Source organism: Diadema antillarum, unplaced genomic scaffold (genome assembly GCF_040938485.1).
Source record: "Diadema antillarum isolate AM-2024a unplaced genomic scaffold, OU_Dant_1.0 seq00001051_RagTag, whole genome shotgun sequence".
Taxonomy (NCBI): domain Eukaryota; kingdom Metazoa; phylum Echinodermata; class Echinoidea; order Diadematoida; family Diadematidae; genus Diadema; species Diadema antillarum.
Window position 1 is genome coordinate 159425 of NW_027271881.1, and position 26636 is coordinate 186060.

Genomic DNA, 26636 nt, shown 5'->3' on the forward strand with positions numbered 1-26636 from the left:
ATTTTCACCATCTCAAAGAGAATAAGAGGACCAATTCTAGCGAGATGCCACGGTCGATGATTATATACTACCGGTACACATTATAACAGCACCTACATTCCAAGTTATCATCCTCAACATGCTATTGTGCATACTTCTGAGAAGAAACCATGCTGTGGTAAACTCTTTGTTACATAGTGTTCGATTGCAGCATTCCACTAGGTCCCCAACGACCTTGAGCCATGATCACAGTTATCATGGTTGTGCTGGAATTACATTAGGCGACTCAGAAAGCCACATTTGCGCATATTCATCAAAATACATTCCAGTCTGAGGCTTTAGGCAATATCCTGGTTACACCACTAGATGGTCACTGAGAATCTTCCCGTGGCGCTTTGGTCTCGGTAGTTCGTGATTTGCCGTTTCGAGTCTTCACATGTGAACAGGAAAAACAATGTGCTAATTATAAAATGGAAAGTCAACTACATTGAGGTCAGAACGGGGCGTTACTCTTTCAGCGGGCTAACCATACCCTTTCTCCCAATATGAATGCCCTTTTATTGATGTTTAGGAGACACAAAGCCGTGTCCATGACGACCGTAATTATAATATGAATAAGTTTTGCGGAATGATCGTTGTAGAACCGCTTCACTCTGTGAGGTCTTCCGAACATTGCGCCTTGTAGCGTAGATCCGCGAGCCCATCGCGACGCTAGCTAATTAGAGATTAATGATTTTGATTTTGTTTCTCCTATATGCTTAATGTGCTAATATCTAGCAGGGATGCAAATTTGAAGTAAATTCAGTGACACGTAAAAGAAGAGTAATTGTTGCCGATGAACCCATACATGACAAGTTCGTCTATCTATGCTCTTCAATGTTTCAAATAGTTCCGTACACGTACGATGGTTGTGCGGATATTGGTCGGCTTTGATCGGGGGCGCTATCGATGCGGAATCGGCGAGAGGATGGGATGCTAGGTACCACCTCCAGTAGCTGGCAGCAGGTTCATGTACGGGAAATATACACCGTACGTAAACACGTTCGAAACGCGACAGCATTTAATGGCGAAAACGTATGGATGACACTACGGTAAGCAGGAAAATTACACTCTCTTAAAGATTTGCCTTGTTCATGAGTTAAGTGAAGGTATTCTCTGCATATTATAAAATCAGTTTTTGAAGCTGGATAGTAAATGTCTCACTTAATCGCTGTAGTGCAGGGAGGTAGCCTTGAAGTATCATGCCCGATGTTTGACGTTTTTGTGATAAATTGCATTGGTGATGGTAGACCTAACTTGTTACATGTACCGTACTGTTGTACATTGTCGTTGGCTAGATACGTTGACCGAAAGATCGGTCTGTATCTGGTCGTCGGGGATATGTTCCGCGGAGACTGCGTCTGTCTTCACGGATCCCCTGAGGAGAGTTAAAAAATGATAAAAGATTCCTCCGGACAGACGGATTTTTCAGTCTACATAGGCCCCTACCGGCCTACGTGTGGTTGATTTCGATAGTTCTTGATCGTGATGCCCTCCGTCTGCGGGGTGCCTGCTCTGCTACTGTTACCACTATTTCAGTATTTGGCCAGGCGGAGACTCCTCGAGCATGTCGAGATCGAGGACAGTATTGAAGCAAATAATTAACGATGGTGAAGGTGATGGGACAAACTATCATTTCCGAGGCGATCTGGATGTAGCTATCTTTCTGAAGTGCAGCTGAGGAAAGATTGCGTTCACATTCAGATCGCCGAGGAAGTGATAATTTGTCTCATTGCCTGAAACTAAAAGTTTATTATTTGCTTCATATTCCACATCTAGGGTCCTAGAAATTCCATTTTATTCCATATCTGAAACCGTTTTAGCTGTCTTTAGGTATCCTTAATAACGTTAGAGCTTAGGCTACGTGTGCGCGTCGATAACAAAACAATGAATTTGCTGTGCGCACCGCGCGGCACCGAAGCGAAGTGAAAGTGTGTTGCACTGTGTACTATCAAGTGACCTAGGTCACATGATAGTCAACAGTGCAACGCACTTTTATTTTGCGCGTACTCATCTTGCGTTAGGAGTGTGTGGACTGTGGAAATCAGTGAAACAAAAGGGACTATCAATGTAGAGGGTAACGAACTTTTCTTCTCAGGTGATGTGACGGGCAAAACTACGCTTGATCACGTGATCAGCTCTGGACCAATCCTAATGCAACATTTTTAGTATGTGGAATATAATAAAAAATGTCCAAAACTGAATGGAAAGCCTATCATCATGATCATGTTGTGCGAATCGCTTCTTTGCAATCCTTCAAGTAGGGTTTCTAACATTAGTAATACCATTTGATATACCTGAAAAAAAAACAACAACAAGAAAAAACAGTGCAAGGGCCATACATAGGGGGCTCTAACGTTGGATTCTACACAACAAAGTCGGGCAATCCGGGGCTAGGGAGTAGGGGTTTCATGAGAGGGGCCACACACAGTTTTGAACTCAAATACCCAAAATAAATGAAATGACTCTATCTAATTTAGGCCCTAATTGATATTCTGGGCTACAGAACGATATTCTCACAATCACACACAAGCATTAGCCATTACACATAAGACATTACACAATGTCATTGCAATGGCCAATGCACGTACAATATACGTTGGCATTCCAAATAATGAAATTAGAACAACCTAATATTGCATGGAATTTATAGGCCTAAATAAACATTGCCGAGTGCATGCAGAAATTAGAAATTGCAATTTTATGTGATGAATTGCCATCATGTTTACCGTCACTGGCGTTCGGGTATGCTGGCTTCTGTAACGTTTGCGATTAACACCAATTACCATGGAAGTCACCACTTTTTACAAAGATAGTATATTAAATATAAGTTGCTAAAACTGATTTAAATTCATCCTTTCATGTGAAAATTACAATTCTCGCCTTTCTCTGTGTGATGGAAACAACTCATAAATTTATGGGGAAAACTAAACGTTTTTGCCTTAGGTTCTCAATCCAGCTGTCATGCAGACACAACACATGCAATTTACCATTTGCCAGTCCTCTCATCAGGTCGCCATCAGACAGTCATGTTGCCACTGTTGAGCTACCACCCTTATTTTCTGTAATTTTTCAAGGCACACCCATTTAATGGTTCTGCCCAATGCTGTACATGCCAAAGTTCAAAATGATGTGTGATTTAACTAACTTACCTTCAATATATTGTGCACACTCTACACGTTTATAGTGTACATGTGTCTAATGTAGTTCCGAATTCAAACACATTTGTACATATTGATAAGCTCTTCCTGCCAACACAGACATTTTTCACTGTGACAGGACATTTTTTTTTTTTTACTTTTCACTCAACTAGACAAGAGTCATACACATGAAATGATATTAAAGCACAAGAGGGACAAATAGTGACAGTCCCATGAGCAAGGGGCGACTTCATGTTAATGGCAACTTAGGTGACGTTAGTCATTTTAGCTTTTCAGCAATATCTGCAATCCAATTTTGGCCATTACTTACAGTTTGTGCTGCAAGAATATTTGCCGTGTGCATACAAAAAAAGAGAGTAGAATCTTCATTTTGCCAGTTCAATGCTTACCTGCTGCTCCTTGTGTGCATTCTACTAAAAGTAGCCAACAACTGTGATGAATCATCAGGATATGGTGCCTTGGTGGCTTTGAATGCTAACTCTCACTAACACAACAGTCCTAAACTGTGGGATAATTGTGACAGTTTACCCCCTCCCCTTAATTGGTGGGTTGGTAGTTATTTAGGGCAAGAGTTCCTCTTGGGACAGCCACACAAAACTGAATACCCCACCACTTGCCAAATATGCGTGTGTGCATACATCCGTGCATAAGCTTACAAAAGTAGGGTTGTGTAGGTGGCTGTCCCAAAAGGAACTCCTTCCATTATTCAGGTTTTCAAACCCAGTTCTGCTATGAAGATTTGTTAAAACCAACTCTTTGAGTATTGTATTGCCCATGTAATGACCATATTGCACTTGTTTTTGGCGGGTACTTTATGGTCCTAGCTTGGACAGTTCATTCCAGTGTTCTCAAGTTGAGCAATATTATTTGAACTCGATTAGAAATGTTATTCTTTCCTTATGTTGTTTCTCCCACAGTGAAGCAGTCAGCATGCCTATGGAGATTGATCACTCCCCTCTGAGAGAACGCTGCTTCGTCATAAGCCTGTGTTGAGCCTGTGGCAGATGCATTATTCCTTATGACCCTGTTTTCAGCCAGAGGCAAGAGTGCTGGTCTGTCAGCATATGTTGCTGATACTGGAACATTCTGTTATATTTAACGAAAACAGGAGAGTTATCGAAAATCATGGACAAGTACGAGAGACTGGGGAAGATAGGTGAAGGGTCCTATGGAGTGGTATTCAAATGCAGACATAAGGACACAGGGACTATAGTCGCTATCAAAAGATTTGTGGAGTCAGAAGATGATCCCCTCATTAAGAAGATTGCCTTGAGGGAGATTAGAATGTTGAAGGTAAGTCCACATTAATAAATTATCTGTTTGGTCCTGGCACTGTCAGTGTCAACGTGTGTAGGGTGGCAGAAAGAAACCCAATATGAATTGATGAAGTGCAGCATTGACAGAACACATCAGCCAAGATTGAGGAAAATCAAACAATCCGTTCAAAAGTTTTATAAAGCCATCGCTTGATGAGAAGACTACAACATTTTGTGATGTCATGCATGGAAAACAACTGGAAGAAAATTCAACATATTTTAACTTTTCTAGCATAATGAAGAGTGCTTGACTTACATTATACCTCTTCCAGAAAGCAGGTGGAATAATATTCCCATTAAAATACAATGTATGTCAGTAACAAGATGAGTGAGCATGTGTACTTTTCATGAAAAATGAAATTTTTGGAATTTTCTTTATATTTTCTTCGTATCATTGTACATACAGAAATCTCATCCGGCAATGGCCGCACCGAAACTTTAAACTTCATAACTTTTCAACAGATCTTCTGAATTTCCTTAAACTTCACTGATGCTTTCTTCTAATATCGCTGCATTCATTCAATCCTTATGTATATTTGGGATTTCATTCCCCTGTAAGGGCATACATGTAGGTCCTGGCTGGGGTCCAGTGACCCCCTACATTTCAGTGGTGTTAATGTTTGAGGACCTGTAGGGCTCAGTACTACACAATGTATCATTACATGAATAACACCATTTACTTTTTATTTTTGATACCTTCTTAAGTACTTTATAGTGTAATTTTATGAATATTGTGTGTACACATGAGATATTGAATATGGTACAAAGAAATGTTGAGTATAGTTTTCCAGTTTCAGGTAAGGTCCTGCAGTATATGTGGGTGTTTTCTTTGAAACATGATGTGTATGATCAAGGAGTTTAAAGGACAAGTCCACCTTCATATTCATATGGATTGAGAGAATGCAGCAATGTCAGAAAACCACATCAGTAACTGAGGAAAATCGGACGATCCATTCAAAAGTTATGAATTTTTGAAGTTTCTGCTCAGTTACTGCTGGATGAGAAGACTATTACAGATTGTGAATTCACATGTGTACAACAATGAAAATACAAAGAAAATCCAACATATTTTCACTTTTCTTGCATGATAAGCAAACACTTAATTTGCTTCTTTCAGTCGGAGGGGAATGATATTACCCTTAACATGCATTAGTGACAAGTCGAGGGAATGTGCACTTTAAAAAAAAAAAGATTTTGTGATAATTCTTGTTATATTTCCTTATATCATTTTACACATGTGACTTCATACATTGTACTTAGTCTTCTCATCCAGCATAGACTGCACAAATACTTTAGAAATTCATAACTTTTGAACGGATTGTTCGATTTCCCCCAAACTTTCACTTACAACTGTTCTACTAACATTGCTGCATTCACTCAATCCACATGTAAGGTGGACTTGTTCTTTGAGAGATGGAGTTCCAGCTGGCTGTAATTCAAACAGTTGTCAGTTTTTTCTTGCAATATACAAAAGAACTCCACAGGTGGGATTGTGCCTTTAATGATTGATGTTCGATGCTGCTGTCTTGCTTAGCAATCTGAGGATTCATTTTGAGGGTTAACGTAATGTTGGCTATATTTTGATTGTTCATTTATTAAATGAAATGAAATCTCACTTAAAGGGAACACAAACCCAAAGAGCAATGTGGATTGAGTAAAAGCAGTAACATTAGTAGAACACATCAGTGAAAATTTGAGGAAAATCGGACAGTCGATGTAAAAGTTATGAATTTTTAAAGTTTTGGTGTTGGAACCGCTGGATGAGGAGACTACTAGAGGTTATATAAAGAAAATATAAAAGGAATTCCACAAAAATTCACTTTACTAGCAAAATGAAAGAGTACTTGGCTAGCCGCTCTTAGAAAGCAGGGGGAATAAGTGCTACCCCTGACATTATGTCAGTATCAAGTTGATAAAATATGAAATTTTCATGAAAAATGAATTTTTATCGAATTTCCTTTATATTTTCTTTATATTATAGTCCACTCATACGTCATAACCTCTAGTAATCTCCTTACCCAGCAGTTCCAACACCAAAACTTTAAAAATTCATAACTTTTGCATCGATTGCCAAATTTTCCTCAAACTTTCACTGATGTGTTCTACTAATATTACTGCTTTCACTCAATCCACATTGCTCTTTGGGTAACTTACATTCCCTTTAATGAAAAGCATATAAAACAAAAGTCAATCCTGTCCAGAAATATATGAAAAAGTGTAAATCTAGGCCCCATTTCATAAAAGAAGTTAGGATAGCAACTTTTGATGGAATGGCAATATCCCAGAGCAGCAGCCAATCACGAAGCTGGATTCTTGTCATTACCATGACAATTGCCATTCCAACAAGAGATGCTATCATATTAACTTTTTATGATATGGGGCCCAGAACCGTATCATGTAAAAGTGTTTATAACTGTACCCTCCTGGAGCCAGTTTTATCACTCTTCCACATAATTCAGACAAATAAAACTGATATGGAATAATCTTCAAGTATAATTCTTTATGAATAGATATATCAAATTAGTGCCCGGACATGCCCAGTCGAGCAATTTTCATTTTTATTTCATCATTTTTTGCCCAATTTCTATTCACTCATCCCCATGTCTTAAACATTTATATATCATCTATCTTTTACAAGTATGGATGGTGGTTTGAATCAAATCCATGATTTACGAAGCACACTTACATATTGTAGGTTATGGACTAAAACAAGCACAAAATACTTAGAGGCATACATTGTACACATACATTTAGTACCTTGCACATGTGCATGTCTGTGCCCACTCACTTCTGGATGTCTGTGGGCATGGATGATACTGTATGCATACAGGTACTGCAATTGATATTTGCATAATCTATGCACTAAGTTTAAGATCCACCACCTTAGGAGAATTCATAACAGAGAATTTTGTAAAAAAAGATTCCATTCAGCTGCAATATAATTTTTATTTTCATTAATCAATGTAATAAATACAATAGGACCATAGTGCATATATACAAATTGTAGGATAAAGTTCTTTGTTGGAAAATGAAAGTTGGAAGGCGTATTGTATGTGATGATGGTACCTGAAATCTTCAAGTGAATGTCTTTGAAATATGCTCTGCTTTGTTGTTTTTTGAGATTATGTTTGGTATTGCAGCAACTTTAGTCAAGGCCCTCTACTTTGCATATTTTCTTTCACAGCAACTGAAACATGAGAATCTGGTTAATCTGAAGGAAGTGTTCAGGAGAAAAAAGAAACTTCATCTTGTCTTCGAGTATTGTGATTACACAGTTCTGAACACATTGGAAGCCAATCCCAATGGGTAAGGCAGTTATTATAAGCATTTCATCATGTTTTCAAACTTACAGATTTGTGAGTGATGACTGCTTGTAGAGAATGCTGTGCTCATCCGCATAACCTTTCTGCTGTTCTTACAGCGAAGCAGTTTGATATGCTGTGTTTTCAAGTTTAGAAGAAGACATATAGATCAGATGTGAATGACTCATCAAGTTTGCTCTTTGTGAGACTCAAGTTATTGCATAAATGTACAATCTCTGTCTTTTCTATGATATTATGTTTGTAATTGTTCTTTATCTACAACTGTAGGTGTAATGTAACAAATTAGGTAGAATTTATTGGTAGTGGTGAGAAAGAGTTAATTGCAGTGTGTTTGGAGATTCAAAAGACATGTGTTGTACAGTAACTCAGGAGTGTTTGGCAATGTTATCATCCCAATATAGTTTAAAGTACTGTACTGTAGTAATGGGCATGGTGAATCATACCATTCTGCACTCAGCAGTCAGCCACATCGCAATATCAAGCTGAACAGGGGATTAAAGCGTTCAGCAAGAAGTTGATTGTAAGACACAGATGGAAATGAAGTGTGGCATGGCTTTAACACTCAACAACAAAGTTAAGTTGAAGTTACTGTAAAAGTTGACCTTTTTGCGCAAGTAAACTCTGCCCAATAAGATGAATTCTGCATGTTTTTAATTCCGCGGTATCAAGATATCAACTACTGGAACATATATTGTACAGCAAGCAAAAATATTTATGTGCCTATATTTTCACGCTAGTTTCTTGTAGCGCGACATGTGCAAAAATTTCAACACTGTAAAAAATTTCACTTTTACAGTAGATAATGTACTGTAGCTATCCAGAGCATGGTTCACATCTTTGTACATGTATATGTTTTCCTATTGGTAATGTAAAATGCCCATGTAAATGGATTTATCTGTTTTCTTGTTTGATATACAACACTTTTGTTGGTATGCTCCATTTCTTTACACTAGTGTTCCAGAGGCGCAGTATATCAACATTGTGTACCAAACACTAGAAGCAGTCAACTTTTGTCATCAGCATAATGTAAGTTTTCGGTGTTTGTAGTTGTAACCAAACTTTCGTGAGAACCTTTGCTATCATCGCAATTCTGCCTGTAAATGATGTGCAGTATTCCTAATCAATCTGTAGAATGTGCACTGTACTGTTGATGCAATAGATATGTACACTCATGACAGTACCTTTATATTATACAGAATTTACATCTATGATGTGTCACTTTCAAATTGTAAGTCATCAATACAAAAGCAAAGATGTCTGATTATTGCAATTGTGAAAATTGCAGTTAATTTATATACATACATTTTCCCAACAAGAGAGCAGTAGGAATATGCACACTATGGCTGGGGAGAAACTCTTATTATGAGTAGATTATTGAAAATTCTGAACTTAATTGTTTTCCTCCATTGGTATTACTTTGAGAAGTGCAACTGTATTAATTGATGAACACCATTTTTACAAGAACAGCTGCTAGCATTCGTAATGAAATCATATCTTGTGCATGGAGACTGTGTGACATACACGTAGCTAATAGCACTTTTGTTGATTTTTTTTCAGAGGGAGTTTGTTATTTGTCTGTCTCTGAGAATTCTGATATGCTAGCATTAAAGAAATTCTTAATGTTATTTCAGTAGACTCCAAAATCACAAAATACATGTTGTATCAATGATATATGCATATTACAGTATTTTTTTCTTTAATTATTATATATGACTCAGCTCTGGACTGTTTGAGATGAGGATTTTACTAGCGGTCATGGTCAGAATAGGAAGTTGCATTGTCAAGTGCAAGAACTGAAGATTTATAGATCAACATAGTATGATAGATACATGCACACAGTATCAGTGCTGTCACAGAACCTGTTTCACCCATTGAAGACTGATTCTGACTATTCTCAGGTGGGGTAAATAGGAAATGCATGTTTATATAGAAAAATCAATCCGTCTCCAATGGGTTAAAGTGCAGAGTACTGTAGGGCAACTCTCAACACCCAGAGGGATGATCAAAATAAGTTGAGGTCAGCATGCAACACATAGTACCAAGTTTATGAGTTGGTCATATTTTGATAGTGCATTGCTGATTTTTCTCACTTTTATTTGCTTGTTCGTTTGCTTCATATGGATGACTAGGGAAAAACGATGACTGCAATATTTTTCGTTACATTTCTCTTTCAGTGTATTCACAGAGATGTCAAGCCTGAGAATATCTTGATCACCAAAGATGGAAGAATAAAACTGTGTGACTTTGGATTTGCAAGAATATTAAGTAAGTGTGACCACTTTGTAGATTTGCATTGATGTACATGTAGATATATATGTCATAAGGATATGCTGTCCATGAAAATGATAATATCTTTATGAGAGGTAAAGTAATGTTTTTGTGCATATTGTTTGTATGGTTTATTTCATGATAATCAATCAGTGTCAATTTAGATAATGAAATACTTCTAAACATGAGACAACCAAGTCCCCAAATTTTGCCTTAATGTAGATTTTCATTTAGAATTACGGTGGAGCTAGGCTATGTGCAAATGCTTATGGCGTTGTGGGATGGATAGATTTGAAAAACAAGTTACTGGGTGAAATGATAATCCTATGAAAGGTCAAATGATACTATACTTTGGCTACAGATCATTTTCTGCCATATCTTTAGCAAGGAGTGTCCAGTAGTCATGATTTGGTAGGGAAAGAATAGAATTAAATTGAAAATGAATTCAGATGAAATGATTCAGATATAAAATCAGATGCCCAGGCATGAGCACTGAGAGTTTTTGTTTTGAAGAAGAAAATAAAGCAGACATTATTTCCTATGTGCAAAGAGGGTATTATCAAAGTAGATACATGTTCTATAGGTAAGATCAGAGAATGTCTTATTACTCTAGTTAGAGGACCATATTAAGGGCAGAATATGCAACAGTCTGTTTACTCTAGCTGGTCTTTTTGTTCAGTCCATTCTCATACATACCAGTATTTCAGACCATTTTCAAATATATCTGTTCTGTTGAGTAGATTAGTACAGTAGATTTAATATGTATAAATTTATATGAAGCTCAATGACAACGTATATTTTTGTCAGACATCAGTAGTGTCACATGTTTTCAATTGGATTTGAACAGACATTCAATATGATTCTTTTTAGTGATAAGATTGACCTTGTTTAGAATTTCCAAGAACACAATATCCTTATATTTTCAGCCAAGTAATGAGCAAACATTTCATTTTGATGAAATGAGACATACAACTGTAAGGGAGACATTTCATGTGCCTCTAGAAATCTTATATACCCAAAACATAATATTCCTATAATTTTCTAGAAGAACCAGTATCCTCTCTCTTAGAACATGTGTAATATGGCATTCTTGATATATTTTGAATAAAGCTTCAATGAAGAGACATGTGATACATTGTAATGGACACAGTATGTCTGATGAGAAAATGTTATAAAGGGGATTGAAGCCCAAATGTATATGAATGAATACAGCAATATTACATGTACAAAGGTCCTACATGTACAGTACTGTAGTAGAACGTGTTCAGTAAAAGTTTGAGGAAAGGCATACCATCTGTTTAAAATTTATGAATTTTTAAAGTTTGGGTCTAGCCATTGCTTGGTGAGAACACTACTACAGTTTGTGACATCAACTATTAAAAGAATGAGTTGTAAAAAAAAAGTACACAGACAATTTAACATATATTGTCACTTTTTAGCATAATGAAAGAGCATGTGACTAACCTCTTTCAGAAAGCAGTGGGAATAATATTGCCCATATGTCAGTGACAAGTTGAGAGAATGTGTACTTTACAAAATGTACATTGAAAAATAGACATTTTGTTGAATTTTCTATATATTTTCTTTTCACCATTCTTTGTATGTGATGTCACAAACTGTAGCAGCCTTCTCATCCAGAGATGGCTGCACCAAAACCTGAAAAATTAGTAACCTTTGAAGGGGTTGTCTGATTTTCCTCAAACTTTTGCTGATGTATTTTACTAATATTGCTGCATTCGCTTAATTCACATGTATTGAGTTTCATTCGTATTCCCCTTAAAGGGGAAGGCTAGTAACTGATCAGTGGGAATCAGTGGAAATGCTGGGAAATGATTGTTTCAATCCTTATGGGATTCATTCAAGAGTTCATTGTATATCTATTGTTGTGTGAAAATGATTTGCTTCAGAATGGTCTCATATTCAAGTAATGTGCAGTTTAATGCTTCCAGGTTAGCGTCCCTGGTCAGTGACGGAGCATTAATCTGCACATTACTTGAATGTGAGACCGTTCTGAAGCAAATCATTTTCACACAACAATAGATATACAATGAACTCTTGAATGAGTCCCATAAGGATTGGAACAATCATCTCCCAGCATTTCCACTGATTCCCACTGATCAGTTACTAGCCTTCCCCTTTAAATGATGATTTAGCACGATATCACACTCGGAGAAAATGACCATTGTGCAAGTAGTGTCTGTATCATTTGACTGCAATGATGTTCTGGGGGCCTATCAGACAACATTGTTGTACTCATATACATGTACAGTTGTATGTCAATTTTCACAGGTCAAGTTTGCTTTTGAAATTCACATCTTTCAAAGAGAACAACCTTTACCTTAAAACTAAACCGATTTAATTTTCTTGGAAATGTCATATCAGTTGTAGTTCAAGAAAAGTGCAGTATCTGCAGTATTACAACTTATATGAGGTGAAATGTGGCATGTGATATCTAGCCTGCTATAAAGCTTTAGGCCATATACTGTATACGCAAATTTTGCAAGTCAGGTGCTATTCGCAAAATTAAAGACACACGAAAATAATGACTCTAATCCTGATATTACTGTGATGCACACGTATGCATTTCTCTGTTCAGTACAGTACTCTACTATCAAAATTTAACCACTCGCGAAATTGTCGGGCAGTCCCAAGTCGTGAAAATTTAGACTCGCTAAATATGTGGCGTATACAGAAGTAGAGTTATGGCTTCCAAGTATGAAGTGCACACAGAAATCAATACATTTTGTGTGTGCCTTTTCTACAGTCATATAATTCTGTCTGAGCATTGACAGTTTTGGCTACTGTCAATCAGTAAATATGTGTGCCAGGATATTGCAGAGCCCTCCTGACAATCCTTTATCTAGCATTCATTGTATCAGTGGAGACATTTTATACAGCTGTATACAATGTAATATGTATGGAGGTGTTGAAGCATGATTTAAAGGGACTGTAGAGTACTGGTTGAGGTAGGGATTCATATTTTGAACATTCCTATTAAAGTGAGATAATGAAAAGCCTCCTATGAAATATGAAAGAGCATGTAATTTTAAAAGCTAAATCGACACCTCGACCAGAACTGTACACACCCTTTAAGCAAATCTGCACAATATGCCATGTGACAAAGCACAGCTTATGAAATTGTTGTACATCTGTATCAGTATCAATATGTAAAGGCAGTAAATTATGCTTTGTTGAAAAACAATTACACTGTAAAAGCAGTAGATGAGAAAGTGGAGTACAGGATGTGATGATATAGTGTATACGTTTGTGTACTCATAGAATGCATACTTGTGCATAAATGGAGTGATTTATAGTGTCCAGATGGCAAGTTGAAGTGCTGAGCCGTTGTCTGGCTTCTTAAGCACATATGACAGATGGGACAAAATTTGCAATTAATATTTAGTTTCTGCCTAGCAACTGACAGTACAGTGAATTCACACACATGTACACACACACACACACACACACACACACACACACACACACATACACATGCACAGCGTTTTAGCAGGGAAAGGTGGATTGCAGTCAAAAGATTTGTGCAACTGTTGCCATGTGAACCCCACTCTGAAGTAATATTTGGATAACACCGTTGCCATGTACACTGTAGCACCATGGCAGCAGCTGCATAAATGGATTGGAAATTACTAATGATATGGTGTATTTAGTTGGCAATCTATTATTTGCAGCAGTCATCTTGCGTTGATCGATATTATGCAGGGCTCCATACTATATTTTTTTAACTTGCCCTTAGAGCAAGTTAATTTCTTACTTATCATAAATTCACTTGCTCGTAAAGAACCTACATGCTCAAAACTAAAGGTTAGAAAAAAGAGTAGCTACATAACTTTATTTCTTCAGTAATATCAAATAATAATGATGTCCATAATTTTTATGACTATATAGTATAGTATTAATCTTTGAGCAAGATGTTGATATTTGTGAATTGACCATAATAATTAGACAAATTTGTGTTATTAGGCAGGAGAGATGGGCAGGGGGGAATTGAATAATTTATTTTCAACTTTTCAACAGATAACAACCATGAAAATCTATTAATTTTTTTCCTCCCACTAACTTTCATAATATCAAGTTTACATATACCACAAATAATTCTCTGCTAAACTCTTAGGACAGAAATAATCACACATGTCTGTCTTGTGGTCTATGCCAATTGTTACACGTGTTACCTGTGTTATTAGGCAGGAGAGATGGGCAGGGGGGAATGGAATAATTTATTTTCTACTTTTCAACAGATAACAACCATGAAAATCTATTAATTTTTTTCCTCCCACTAACTTTTATAATATCAAGTTTACATATACCACAAATAATTCTCTGCTAAACTCTTAGGACAGAAATAATCACACATGTCTGTCTTGTTACACGTGCCTCTGCAATATTTTGTACTGCTGCTTGCCAAAAATACTGCAGGTTTCATCGAAAATACTGCTTTTCTCATATCATATTACATATCTATCGCAGGAGCTTGGTTCATGGAAAATACTGCTTTTCTCATATCGTATTACTTCATACAGTAGATCTATCGCAAGAAATATATAGTACCCCCGTCATACTACGGGCGGAATGAGCCGGAATGCCGTTGGAATGAAAATTCTTCCTGCCTTCCTGCATATTCGAAGTGCATTCTAAAAATTCTGACGACACTCTGAGTGCGTTCCAAACATTCGGGCCCATTCTTGTGGCTAGCCCGAATGTTTTAAGCATGCTTAAAACATTCAAGGAGCATTCGAAGTGGAGAAATATCGATTTTTATTCAAAGGATATTCTAACTGGACTTTGATTGCATTCTAAATATTCCTACGGCATTCTAGATATTCTGACGACATTCTAACAGCATTTGAAACAATCTGATCTCATTTGAGGGAGAATCGGAACGGTGTTGCACCTCAAATTCTGCCAAAATATCTCAAATGCTCATACAATTAACCCCCAGTTAAATAATAGCGAGAAGGTCAGAGTAAAGGGTTAGGGTTAGGATTAGGTTCAGGATTAGGAGTAGGGTTAGGGTCACGGGAAGGGTCTGGAGTAATTGCCCAGGGGGTAACTAGCCTAGACACTCTTTTTTGAAGATGGTCTTTCTGGAGGACAGCAATCTGTAGCAAAGCAATACGGTCCAAGGATGATCGGGTTGAGACTGGTGAAAATCACCATTTTATACGCTAGTGGAGACCATTCTGGCGGCATTCTTGACACACAGGGGACATTGGTGTTGCATTGTAAGTACATTCTGAGTGTATTCCAAATTTTCGGGCTGCATTCTGTTTGAATTTGTGAACATTTAAAGTATATTTGGTAGCCATTCCTGGAACGTTCTGACCGCATTCGAAATGAGTTTGTACCGCCTGCGAGACGCTTTCCCACTATCAGACTTCGGGCAGCAATCGAACCGCGCTCATACGGCATTTGAAGTGCTTTCTAAAGATTCTGACCCCATTCTAACAGTATTCTGAATATTCCTACAACATTCCAAGTACATTCGAGCATCATTCGAGAGTTTAATAATTCATTCGGAATGTGCAAGTATGATTCGAGAATGATTCGAAGTACATTCCAAGTATTTGAACAGCATTCCCTACCAAATTGTTAGAATTTGAATTTTTCTCCCGAATGTGGCACGAATTCGGATAATCTTTAATTCCGGCTGGTTCTGCTTGATTCGTGCTGATTCCGAATAAGTGTGACGGGGGTATCAATACTGTTTTTCTACCCAGAATATACCTTTCAGCCCTCAGAATACTGCAGTGCTGTTCACAAGATTAGCATCCTGTGTGATATTACAAAGAGACACCTATAATAATAATAATGATAATAATAGTCAGTTCTTAGAACGCATAATACCATAAGATACTGTAAAACATGATATATTCGCGGCATGAATTTTTCGCGAATTGGAGCCGAAGTGCCACTGGCGTTCAATGCATATAGTGTCATGGACTTTCGCGTGCATTTTAATTTCGCGAATCTTGGCGCTCGCGAAATTCGCGAAATTAAAGTGCACGCGAAAATTCCTTGTTTTACAGAAGTCTATGCATGTACAAAATTAATGAAAACAAAATCTATCACATATTTCTCTATTCAAACATGTAATCAACAATTATCAAAAAGGTGAGTTTTTAACACAGATTTGAATTTATCAAAACCTGTAATGCATCTACCACTGAGAGGGAGATTATTCTGTAATGAGGGTGCCATTTTTCCAAAAGCCCTATCACCAAATGTCTTAGATTTGACACTTATTTCAGAGAGGAGATTTTTTTATTTTGAGCGCAGATTACGACCAGGATGTTATGGCTTGATGAGTTCACTGAGATATGCAGGGGCATTTCCATGAAATCATTTGAATACAAGGGTCAAAATCTTAAACCTGATACGAGCTCTTATGGGTAACCAATGAAGACTACGAAGAATGGGAGTTATTATGATTAAATTTCCTTTTGCGTGTCACAAGCCTTGCGGCTGAATTTTGTATCCTTTGGAGTCCTCGCAGCTGAGAGTTTGGAACTCCAATGAGCTAACCATTATTATTATCCAAATGACTAAATATAAATGCATGAACCAGTTTTTCTGTAGTTGCTTTATCGAGAATGTGTCTCAATTTTCCAATCCTGTGCAGACCTATGCATGGCAGTTGTAACATACTGTATACACAGCATATTTTGCAAGCTTCTTACAATTTCTTTAGAATTTCGCGAGTCAACTTATGTGTTGTATACTCAAGAAAATAGATATTGCGTCACATAATTCAAAAGCATAGAATATGATCTTTAAGTTGAGAAGTAACTAATACTTTGCTTAAAAAGTGGTGATACTTCTTTCTCGTCCCATCAGTGTGACTCTTGATTGGCAAATTAACATCTTGCCAAATCTTCTTACAAGTCCCAATTTACAAAAATAATATATACTCGCAAAAGATATGGTGTACAATCTGCCATGATATACTTTGTAGCTGATATTTAACAGTCTTTTAGAACAAGATCATCTCAGATAAAATGGAAGAAGCAGAGAGTAGGCTGTGCAAGATAAAGTAGTTATATGTTTTATCATTATTTTATTTATAGATATGAATTTTAGCCACATGTAATTACCAGCATATTGATTTGTCTTTTCAGATAAAAGTCAAAGCGCCTCTGTGGTCATTCTACAATGTATGAATGATTTAATTTTAAGCATTTTTGTAATATTCAACTGAAGTGGATAAGGTCACTACCGATTCAAGACGAGCAGAAGTGATTGATGCCACCAGGTTGTAGCTAGTATGTTTTGGTTTAGACCAAAATGCTAGTGCTGTGCTAGATACTGCATTTCCAAACAGAAGGAAAGAGCAAGAGAGGGAGAGCGCTAGTAGCAGGAGATGTAAACATTCATTTCTATGCATGGTGTGTGTACCTATTGTGTACTCTGTCCTCATGGCAACGCAAATGCCTCATTAGTGTCGATGGAGGAGTCGAGGGATTGAAGAGTGGTACAAGAGGAAGAGATAAGAGTGCATCTCATGGGAAATATTGATCAGCCTGGACAATTAACGCTACCAATTAAGTTAATGCACAGCTGGGAGTGCAGAATTGTATTAAGTTGGGGTTTTTTTTTATGTGTGTCTCTGTGAGCATACTGACAGTTATTCTGTGCGACATGTCAACATTAAACTGATTGCCTACATTGAGTTTGATCTATTTTATATGCTGTCATAGTTACTGCCCCATTCAAGGCTATATAGTACATACATGTAATTGTACAATTGAATTGTCGTCGTTTGCCAGTTGTGGAATTTATAGTGTACATGTATATATGAAAATGACAACAATACTATTCAGTCCTTCAGAGGCAGTATGTCAAGGGCTGATTACCTGTAATACTAGGCGGTGTTTCAGAAGTAAATCTTCAAGAAACATGCGATAATGTAACTTTGTCCACTCACAATCACTAGTTTTTTCAATGACCATCCCAATTTGTATTAAAACAAGTGAGGTTCGTGACACACAGTACATACTGTGTACGCTGTACACTAGGTGGCCTCAAATTTATATTTCAAGCCCTTAGTACATGTTCATTAGTTAAAAGTTGAACTGTAATAAAGCCAACCATAGTTGGACAATGCAAGTTTCAATTACTACTACACATTTCCAAAGTTGTAAAACAAATTTTAATGAATGCGGTCAACATCTTTTTTAAGTGAGTGAAGAATGAGAATGCATGATATTCCTTTCATGGGGATCTATTCTCTTGTGATATTAGTGTAGCTCATGGTGATGTATAGTGTGCTCTCTATCAATCTTTGATCCAGTCCAGGGGCCTGTTTCATAAAGCTGTTTGTAAAGTTACGAACAACTTAACGTGCGACTGGTGATCAATTCTGATGTGCTATACTTATCAGAATTTCCATAATTCAGCACAAGAACAGATCACCAGTCGCTCGTAAGTCGTTTGTAAATTTACCAACAGCTTTATGAAACACCCCCCAGATATTTCCATTTTTCTTCTTTCTCTACATTAAAAACACACACAATTTGTCCTCCAGTCCAACTGGTTCCTATGGAAGACCAGCTACACTCTAATAGTGCAACCGAATATGAGTTAACCAGCCATCTTGTCTTTCCGTATAGTTTTTCTAAGTTTCCCTGTCTCTGTTTACACTGTATATCTGCATGGATTTTGTTTTTAACATTGTCAAGTTTGTAATGTTATTTTTATCTTCAGATTTGTATATATTTTATTGTATATGTTCTTTACTTTGTCTGTTTTAATGTCATTGTGTATAATTTGGTATATCGTTGCTGGGGCGACAAGACCTCGTATCTACAAAATGTCAAATGTTCAGGAGAGCCAAAAAACATGCCAGCCAAAGCACTATACCGAATCATAATGGGACAGCCGTTCGTTTGACGTGCCATGGTGGCTTCATTTTTGGGGTAACACACCTAGGACTTGGACAGGACATCACTTAACTGATTATTTGACCATAAATACAAAAAAGTCATTTTCACCAAAATTGCAGATCATACAAGGTCTTGTCACCTCAGCGACGATATTCTTTATACTAGAAATAAAAACAAATATCAAAAAAAGAAGTGTAAAGTGTATTAGAATTCTATGGCACTACAATATTTTGATACAGTAAGTCAATCCTGAGCATACTTATGCACTGTCATATGAAACTCAATCACCTCATACAGCTGTTCATCAATTTTCTTTGTCCTCGAAGTGTCTGAGTGCATTGTGAATTCATCTGTCTGTTTGCTTTTGATGCTGCGGTATAAAGTCATGATAATTAATAAAACCCTCTTGTCTTCCTTTAGCGGGACCTGATGATGAGTACACAGACTATGTGGCCACTCGATGGTATAGAGCCCCAGAGCTGCTTGTTGGTGACATGGTGTATGGTCCCCCTGTAGATGTCTGGGCCATTGGATGTGTGACAGCCGAACTCATAGCAGGGGAGGCCCTGTGGCCTGGCAGATCAGATGTTGATCAGCTCTATCTCATCAAACAAACACTAGGTAAGAAGCTACATTCTGTATACCTTGGATGTCATTTTTATCATGCGTACATTTATATGCCTCTCTTTTCCATGAGAAATTGAACGATTTCATTGACTCGGCCACGTATACTTTTTTTCAATTGCCAGAGGTTGATTACCTCCGCCAAGGGAGGAGGTTATGTTTTCGTTACCGTTGGTTTGTTTGTTAGTTAGTTCGTTCGTTCGTTCATTTGTCCGTGTGCCAAATAACTCAAAAAGTAGTTTACGGATTGGGATGACACTTGCAGGAAAGGTTGAGAATGACACAAGTACCAAAGGATTAACTTTTGGTAGTGATCCGAGAATTTTGGGGAAATTTATGAAGGATTTTTGACATTTTGGCAGGTAGGGTCAATGAACTTGAGAGGTCAGGCTGTGCGTATTTGAGGTTTGCATGCGCGCACTAAAGTGCGTGCTCTAGTTCCTGCTAGGGGGAGGCGCGCCGTGCAGCTGATCAAGGGTTTATGACGTAACAAAGGCTTCTATATTGGGAAATCGGGCGACTTTTCATGCACACAATGTTATAAGTACGTAGGGCCTGTGGATGGAAATCACTGATATCTCTATGGAAGAACAAGATCAGTGGTGGATCAGAGTGCTTTTCTAGTCACAAAATGCATTATCCAAGTAATGACACATAGCAACATGTGATGTGTTATGATGGTGTGTGTGTGTGTGTGTGTGTGTGTGTGTGTGTTGGAACTGTCATGAAGTGCATTTCCAGTAATTCAATAAGTATGTTATACTCTTTTTGTTCCACAGGTGACCTAATTGACAGGCATCTGAAGATCTTCAGTACAAATCATTTCTTTAAAGGAATGAGCATTCCAGAGCCAGAGAGAAGGGTAAATATGTTATGTGACTGCAACTGTACATCTTTAGGGACAATTGTGTCCTTCAGGAATTGGAAGGGCATAAGGAGTGACTTCCAAACAATTGATGCAAATGATACAATAGGCATTTTCACATCAGCCAAATGAAAATCCAAGCACAAGTTTTTTTTCTTGATCACAAATTATTTCATTTGACCTATTCACATCAGCCCAAAGCGAATTAGCCTTAAATTTTTTGAGCACATGCCTTAAGAAAAAAAAAAAATTACCTGTGATTTGTGTGTAGATTGCTGCGATCAATCAGGCCACACATGTAAGGCATTATGGGATGCATCGTGCTAATTTCTTGAGTTGAATTCGCATAATCAAATAGTGTGCTACAAATGTAGTTTGCAAATCATCCCACTGTTCCAGAAATTTCTGGAGTTTGGGTTGAGAAATTTTCTCGATCTTTGCTTTCAAATTAGGGCACTTATTTGAATCCATATCAAATAGCATGCTATTTCGTCATCGGGTTATGAAAATCCAAGCTCAAGATTCTGAAAATGGCACGCTATTTCCAAACATCAGGCTGATATGAAAATGCCTATTGTGGATGTTTTGTTGTAATGTATACAGGTGCATTTGTTTAAGGTCTCACCCCCCCCCCCCCCAACACACACACACACAAACACAAATATGGAGCCAAGAGGCAGAGAGAAGCAAATGGCATGCTTACAAAAGTCTTCCAAAGATCCAGAACTTAGGAGCCAAGCTCTGCAGGTGTATATGGCATTTGCTTGGATATTATTTTGCAATGTTTGTTTTTTTTTACTTTCAGTATATGTACAGACGGAATTAAATGTCATTTACATGCCTACAGTCTGCCTTTATTCTGTAATACAGATCAGGTTCTCACAGCTTGCATTTATATAAAGGCATAGAAATATTGATAATCTCAAAGTATTGTCTTATCTCTTTATTTTCTGCAGATACCTTTGAAAGATAAGGTCAGGAACCTGAATCCCACAGCACTGACATTTTTAGAGGTAAGAAGTCTTTATTTATTTATTTTTATTTGTATTCTTCTGTTGAGTGCATGAAACTCATCAGCACCAAGGGGTTTCCTGCATTGTCAACCTCTACTAGCTAAAGTAACCAATTTCACACTACTATTGAAGATTAAATTGCGGAGTAGAGTTATATGGGGATGAAGTGAACCAGACAAAGGCATACACAATCTTTTACACACACATAAGTAAGGGTGGCTGCAGGCAGTTTAATGATCTTGGAAAGAGCTGCAGTCAAGGTGGTTCAACTCTCAAAGGCTTAGTGATTATTTATATATCATTGACAAAAAAAGAAGAAAAAATACTGGAGAGTGTGGAATGTGATGAATCGTTTACATTGTTTCATCATGGTATGAGGTCTTTACGTTCGAGCCTGGAATGAACTGATAATACCACAGCAGGTAATTTGTGGTCATAATCCAGTCAAAGTCAAGAAAAGAAGGAAGAGGTTTGTATTTCATCGGTGTGATATCTTTTTGGCATGAGGTTTTACAAAGTGTGCTTCCTAGGGAAGTGAGAGAAAGAGGCCAAAGGCCAGTGAGACCTCACAGTTAAAGGGACATTCCATACGATTTTCATAATTTCACATGTAGTACATAAATCAACAGCTCCATGTATGGACTTATGGAATTTATTGTGGCCCTTGAGCAGAGAAACCAATAATCTGAAAATCTTAAACAAATTACACTGAACAGTGTTGATGACATGGGAGCCTCACATATTTAAGAAATGTAGCAGTGTAATTCCATTACAATACCGCTTGCGACAATTTCACCTGTGTAGAATCTATGCACACCTTCTTCTTTGTTCTGCTTCCTTGAGCCCCAACTCATGCATTCTTATGGTGAGGCTGCAATGTCATCATCCTTGTTCATTGCAATTTGTTATAAATTTTGAAAACATTATTATTCCTCATCCCAGTCACTTTAAATTCTGAAACTCTGTACTCAGTATAACTAGGACCCCGTTTGCGGGGCCGAGCCCCGCAATTTTGTCCATTTATACTGCCGGGCTCGGCCGCGCTTTTAATTCAAACCTTTCAATTCAAACCTTTCAATATTTTGTCGTAGTGGCACTCTGCTTGTAAACAAACACAATTTGGTATAGTGTGGATTTTAGACCCTTTGCCAACTGGTGCCTGTGGCGACGAAGTCGCCGTTCGGGCAAAGGCCTTTGCCAAAGGAAAAATCCTTTGCAGGACAAAACCACCTTAAACTATACTAGTTTTCGACGTTGAGGGGGTTAATATCCTGAATAGCGAAATAGTACGGGCAGAGGGTCTGCAAGCCAGACTAAAATTGGCCGCGCATTTAGCCCAGTTTGCATTTACACTGAGAAAAGGCCGTGGCCGAGACTACCTCCAGAGCGTGGCCAAATGCGCGGCCAATTTTGGCCCCGCATTTGGCCTTTGCGTGTTTACACTGAAATGAAGGCGGGCTCGGCCGCGGCCAAGCCCCGCACTGTAAACGGGGTCTAGGTTATAGTTGTTGAGATGTAAAAGTCTGAAAATTTTCTGGAGGTCCCCTTTAATTCCTGGAGATTTTTCCTCCTGCAGGCTTGCCTTCAGATGGACCCAGCAGACAGACTCAGCTGCCAAGACCTCATGGAGATGCCCTTCTTTGACAGACACAGGGGTGTTGAGGACAGACACGTTGAGTCAACCGTTCGGAGATACAGATCAAAAGTAGTAAGGCCCCTTTACCCTTAACCTATTCTACAGGCAAGAACTGAAGCAAAAGGAGTGACATTTGGAAAGGGGAAAAATATCAATATTTTCCAAATAATTTCATAACAATGTGTCATTTTATCACTGTTGGGGAAGTGCTGACACAGGCAAACTTGAAATGCTAAGGTACCTAGAGAGTCTAGGAGATCATTGAGCATTAGAATAATTCCAAAATGTATACAATGCCTTTTCCGTTTTGGCAATTCATATTTTTTATGCTTGAAAAGACATGGACAAAAGAGTTTGCCATGCTTAAAACAGCAAAAAAAAAAAGTATCATGTTGCCTGACTCTCCTTTTCTTTATATCTTCCCATCAACACTAGATGGCTCGAAAGGACAACAGCCACTTACCTCAGCTAAACTCCCAGGGTATTCAAGATGGACTGACCAAGGGACACAGTATTCAGGGCCACAAGAAGATTGATGAGAAGATCTCCAAACGAGACCGTCTGCCAAATATAGAGTCCACCTTCAAGTAGAATGCCAGTGACTTATGATGCGTTCATTGGAGCCAGAGTCTCTGTGGACTTACTCAGTGACTCAGATTCGTGGTGAGGGAATTCATCTTTGACAAGTTCAAACAAATCTTGGAGCTATTTTTGTGGCCTTGTACTGATTTGCAAGGATGTAGACAGCTATGGACTGTGGTATATGTAGCCGCTGACGAGACTTGTGTGAGGAAGGTGGATAACGGAAGACCAGCATGTGTCTGGGGAAAACTGGGAATGATTGAACACGTTCCTCTTTGTGGGTTCTTCAGTGAGTGTACAAATGGATCTCCTCCTGCATTGTGCTAAGGACTGCAGGGTTTGCTCCTATGGATCCTGCTCTTCTCCGTTGGTCAGACAGAATGCAGGAATCCAGTGCGCTGTGCATTAAAGCATTGCACCAGCGTTGCAAGCAAGATTGACATGTAGTAGTCACATGCACTCCAGTGTATTGATAAGTCAAGATTTAGGCATGAAGTGAAGTTGATTGGCACGTGGGATATTCACATAGTATTTCATTGGTGGTGGTCCTCTCTTTCTGTCTCTTAAATGACTGGAATTAACATCCAGCTCCTATGTAAACCTTGCCTTTATTTGTGAGAAATGCGTACACTTCCTGTGCTATTTGATTCATTTTATGTTAGTCAGGATGAAGGGTGTATGATTGTGTGGATGTGTACAAGTATGCACATGATGGTAAGTGTAATTCATGAGGAAACTTAGTTCCTATTGGAATTTATAGGTTTAAGCAGTTCTTGAGTTTTTTGTTTGTGATGTTATTTGCCACAAAGGTGAACAATTTGATGTAATCATGTCACACACATCATGAATTTGTTGAGTTAAGCTTTTATATAAGTTAGATGAGTTACATCCCTACAGTGCCAGTTACTAGACAATCATGCTCCTGTAAATACATCAGGATATACTTGTCTTATTGCTGACAGTGTACCATTCTCTCCCCCCCCCCCCCTTTCTTTTTAATGTGGAAAATATTTTATCATGGAACCTTTTTGAGGATGCTGTTAATATGTATTTCTACTTCATATACCAAATTTGGATGATGTCATATGGAATATAATTGTGAAATGGTGAAGACAGTAAGGTGATTTTCAGAGATAGAAATTAATAATGCTCAATGCAGAAACCTACTTATGACTGAGGCATTCACCTCTAAGTACCACATCTAGTGTTAAAAGGAGTTGCAATTGATTATTAGTTGCTCAGTACACTCTTAACCATGAGTTTACAGGGGATATTAATTTTCTATTGAGTGGCACCTGTTTATAGTATGGAGCCTCTCCTACAAAGTGCTGCTGTGATGTAAATAATACAGTGACTGTAGCCATCATACAGTCATGTGTTTCAAACAGTTGGAAGTTGACATTTATAACTCTTTTTTGCATGGCAAACATTTAGTTTTTCCCCGGTGTAATAATTTTTTCTTTTCTTCATAGTAAATGCTACTACCTCCAGGCCTTTAAAATCTCTGTGCTTGTGCCAGAGGCTCCCTGAAAACTTCAATGTTTCTGCACGTCCTGACAAAAAAAAACACACAATAGTGTCCCTCATTGTAGAATTTTTTGAATGAGTTTTGCCTGTAGAAATACATGTTGTATGCTTATCTCTCCCTGTATGCATTTCGGAACCTCCATGATCTCGATGTTGGAATATCGACAGTTCTGCACCTTCGAAAAGTGCAAAATAATTTTGAATAAGATATAACTTGGTTCACCTCTTTACTTAGAAAATGAGAAAAGATTATTCATTCTCTGTTGGAAGAATGTGAAGGTGCAGTGTATGTTAAAAGCTGATACAATACCTAAAATGAGATTAGAGACTAGGCTTGAAGAAACTTCAAAAAGAAAGAAAGAAAGAAATTAATTATGAATGTAGTCAGATGTTGACAGTTAGGAGAGTTTTTTTTTTTTTTTTTTTGGGGGGGGGGGGGCATTGGTAAGATTTGTTAAATCACCTTCTCGAGTAGGATATGAGCTGTCTTTTCTTTAGACATACTTGTATGTAATTGTATTTTTTATGCAAATTTGTATTTTCACTCTGGAAGCATGTCAGAAATTGTGATACTATTCCCAAACAAGAAATCACAAATTTCAAAAATTTCTGATGAGATGTACTGGTGATTATGGCAAGGAGTAATGTGAAATGTGAGATTGGTTTAAGTAGTTTACATTTCCTACATGTATGACACATGGATTAAGATGTGGGAGAGAAAAAAAAATCAATGCCTATATGTAAGCTTTGTCCTCATTCCCGACTGCTGCAGACCTTTGGCAAATTGTACAGCATGCAATGTTACAAAATACTTGTCTTGTACTCCGAATTAGAAACAGCAGTGATTGATACTCACCAAGCGTACTTCAACAGAAACTTTCGAAAGCTCATGGACAAGGGTTTGACACATATAAATGTTTACATTTGTAGGTCTGTGTATGCAAGAGTACTCAGGACTCTAGAAATTATGTGCTACCCTAGATGAACACAATTTATAAAGAGGATTAATTTTCTCTCTCTCTCTCTCTCTTGTCTGAAATCATGTGTGCACTAACCAACATTAATGTTTAGGATTTAGTAGTGTGGTTTGCAATAGTGTATCTTGTAGATAATTAAGGCAGTGGATGCATCTAGGACTGTCAATCATCATTTGGTGATGTCATCTGACAGATTGGAATGCATCTAGGACTATCAATCGTCATTTGGTGTCTGACTGATTGGAGTAACGTATGTTGTCAGAGTGTCTACTGGGCCCAGTTTCAATTTGATGGATGGTACTGAAGTATGCCAAATTATGTGTAATAAATTATAAAATATCTTTGAACTAGAGAAATGTTGAGAGAGAGAGAGATATTGGGGAAATAAGACGCTAGATATGTGTTTATTTGTTCAGTATTTGTTCTACA

General features: G+C 37.7%; 1 protein-coding gene across 2 annotated transcripts; it reads left to right on the plus strand.

Annotated features, from left to right (window-relative positions):
- The first annotated feature begins 797 nt into the window (after positions 1 to 797).
- LOC139743143 (cyclin-dependent kinase-like 1) lies at positions 798 to 24660 on the plus strand. Of its 2 annotated transcripts, XM_071653652.1 has the most exons (10): positions 798 to 1070; positions 4097 to 4472; positions 7680 to 7801; positions 8772 to 8844; positions 9993 to 10083; positions 19404 to 19604; positions 20387 to 20469; positions 21429 to 21485; positions 23062 to 23193; positions 23557 to 24660. In XM_071653652.1, the coding sequence occupies exons 2-10, from the start codon at positions 4305 to 4307 to the stop codon at positions 23710 to 23712; spliced, it is 1083 nt and encodes a 360-aa protein (XP_071509753.1). In that variant the 5' UTR covers positions 798 to 1070; positions 4097 to 4304; the 3' UTR covers positions 23713 to 24660. The 2 variants fall into 2 exon arrangements, with proteins under 2 accessions (XP_071509753.1, XP_071509754.1); XM_071653653.1 differs by lacking the exon at positions 798 to 1070 and having other exon boundaries at positions 4082 to 4472.
- The last annotated feature ends 1976 nt before the right edge of the window (positions 24661 to 26636 follow it).

Coding starts and splice junctions, on each gene's coding strand:
- LOC139743143 (XM_071653652.1), top strand. CDS start 4,305: ATGGACAAGTACGAGAGACTGGGGAAGATAGGTGAAGGGTCCTATGGA. Junction 4,473..7,679: donor GGGAGATTAGAATGTTGAAG/GTAAGTCCACAT, acceptor TTTCTTTCACAG/CAACTGAAACATGAGAATCT. Junction 19,605..20,386: donor TCTCATCAAACAAACACTAG/GTAAGAAGCTAC, acceptor TTTGTTCCACAG/GTGACCTAATTGACAGGCAT.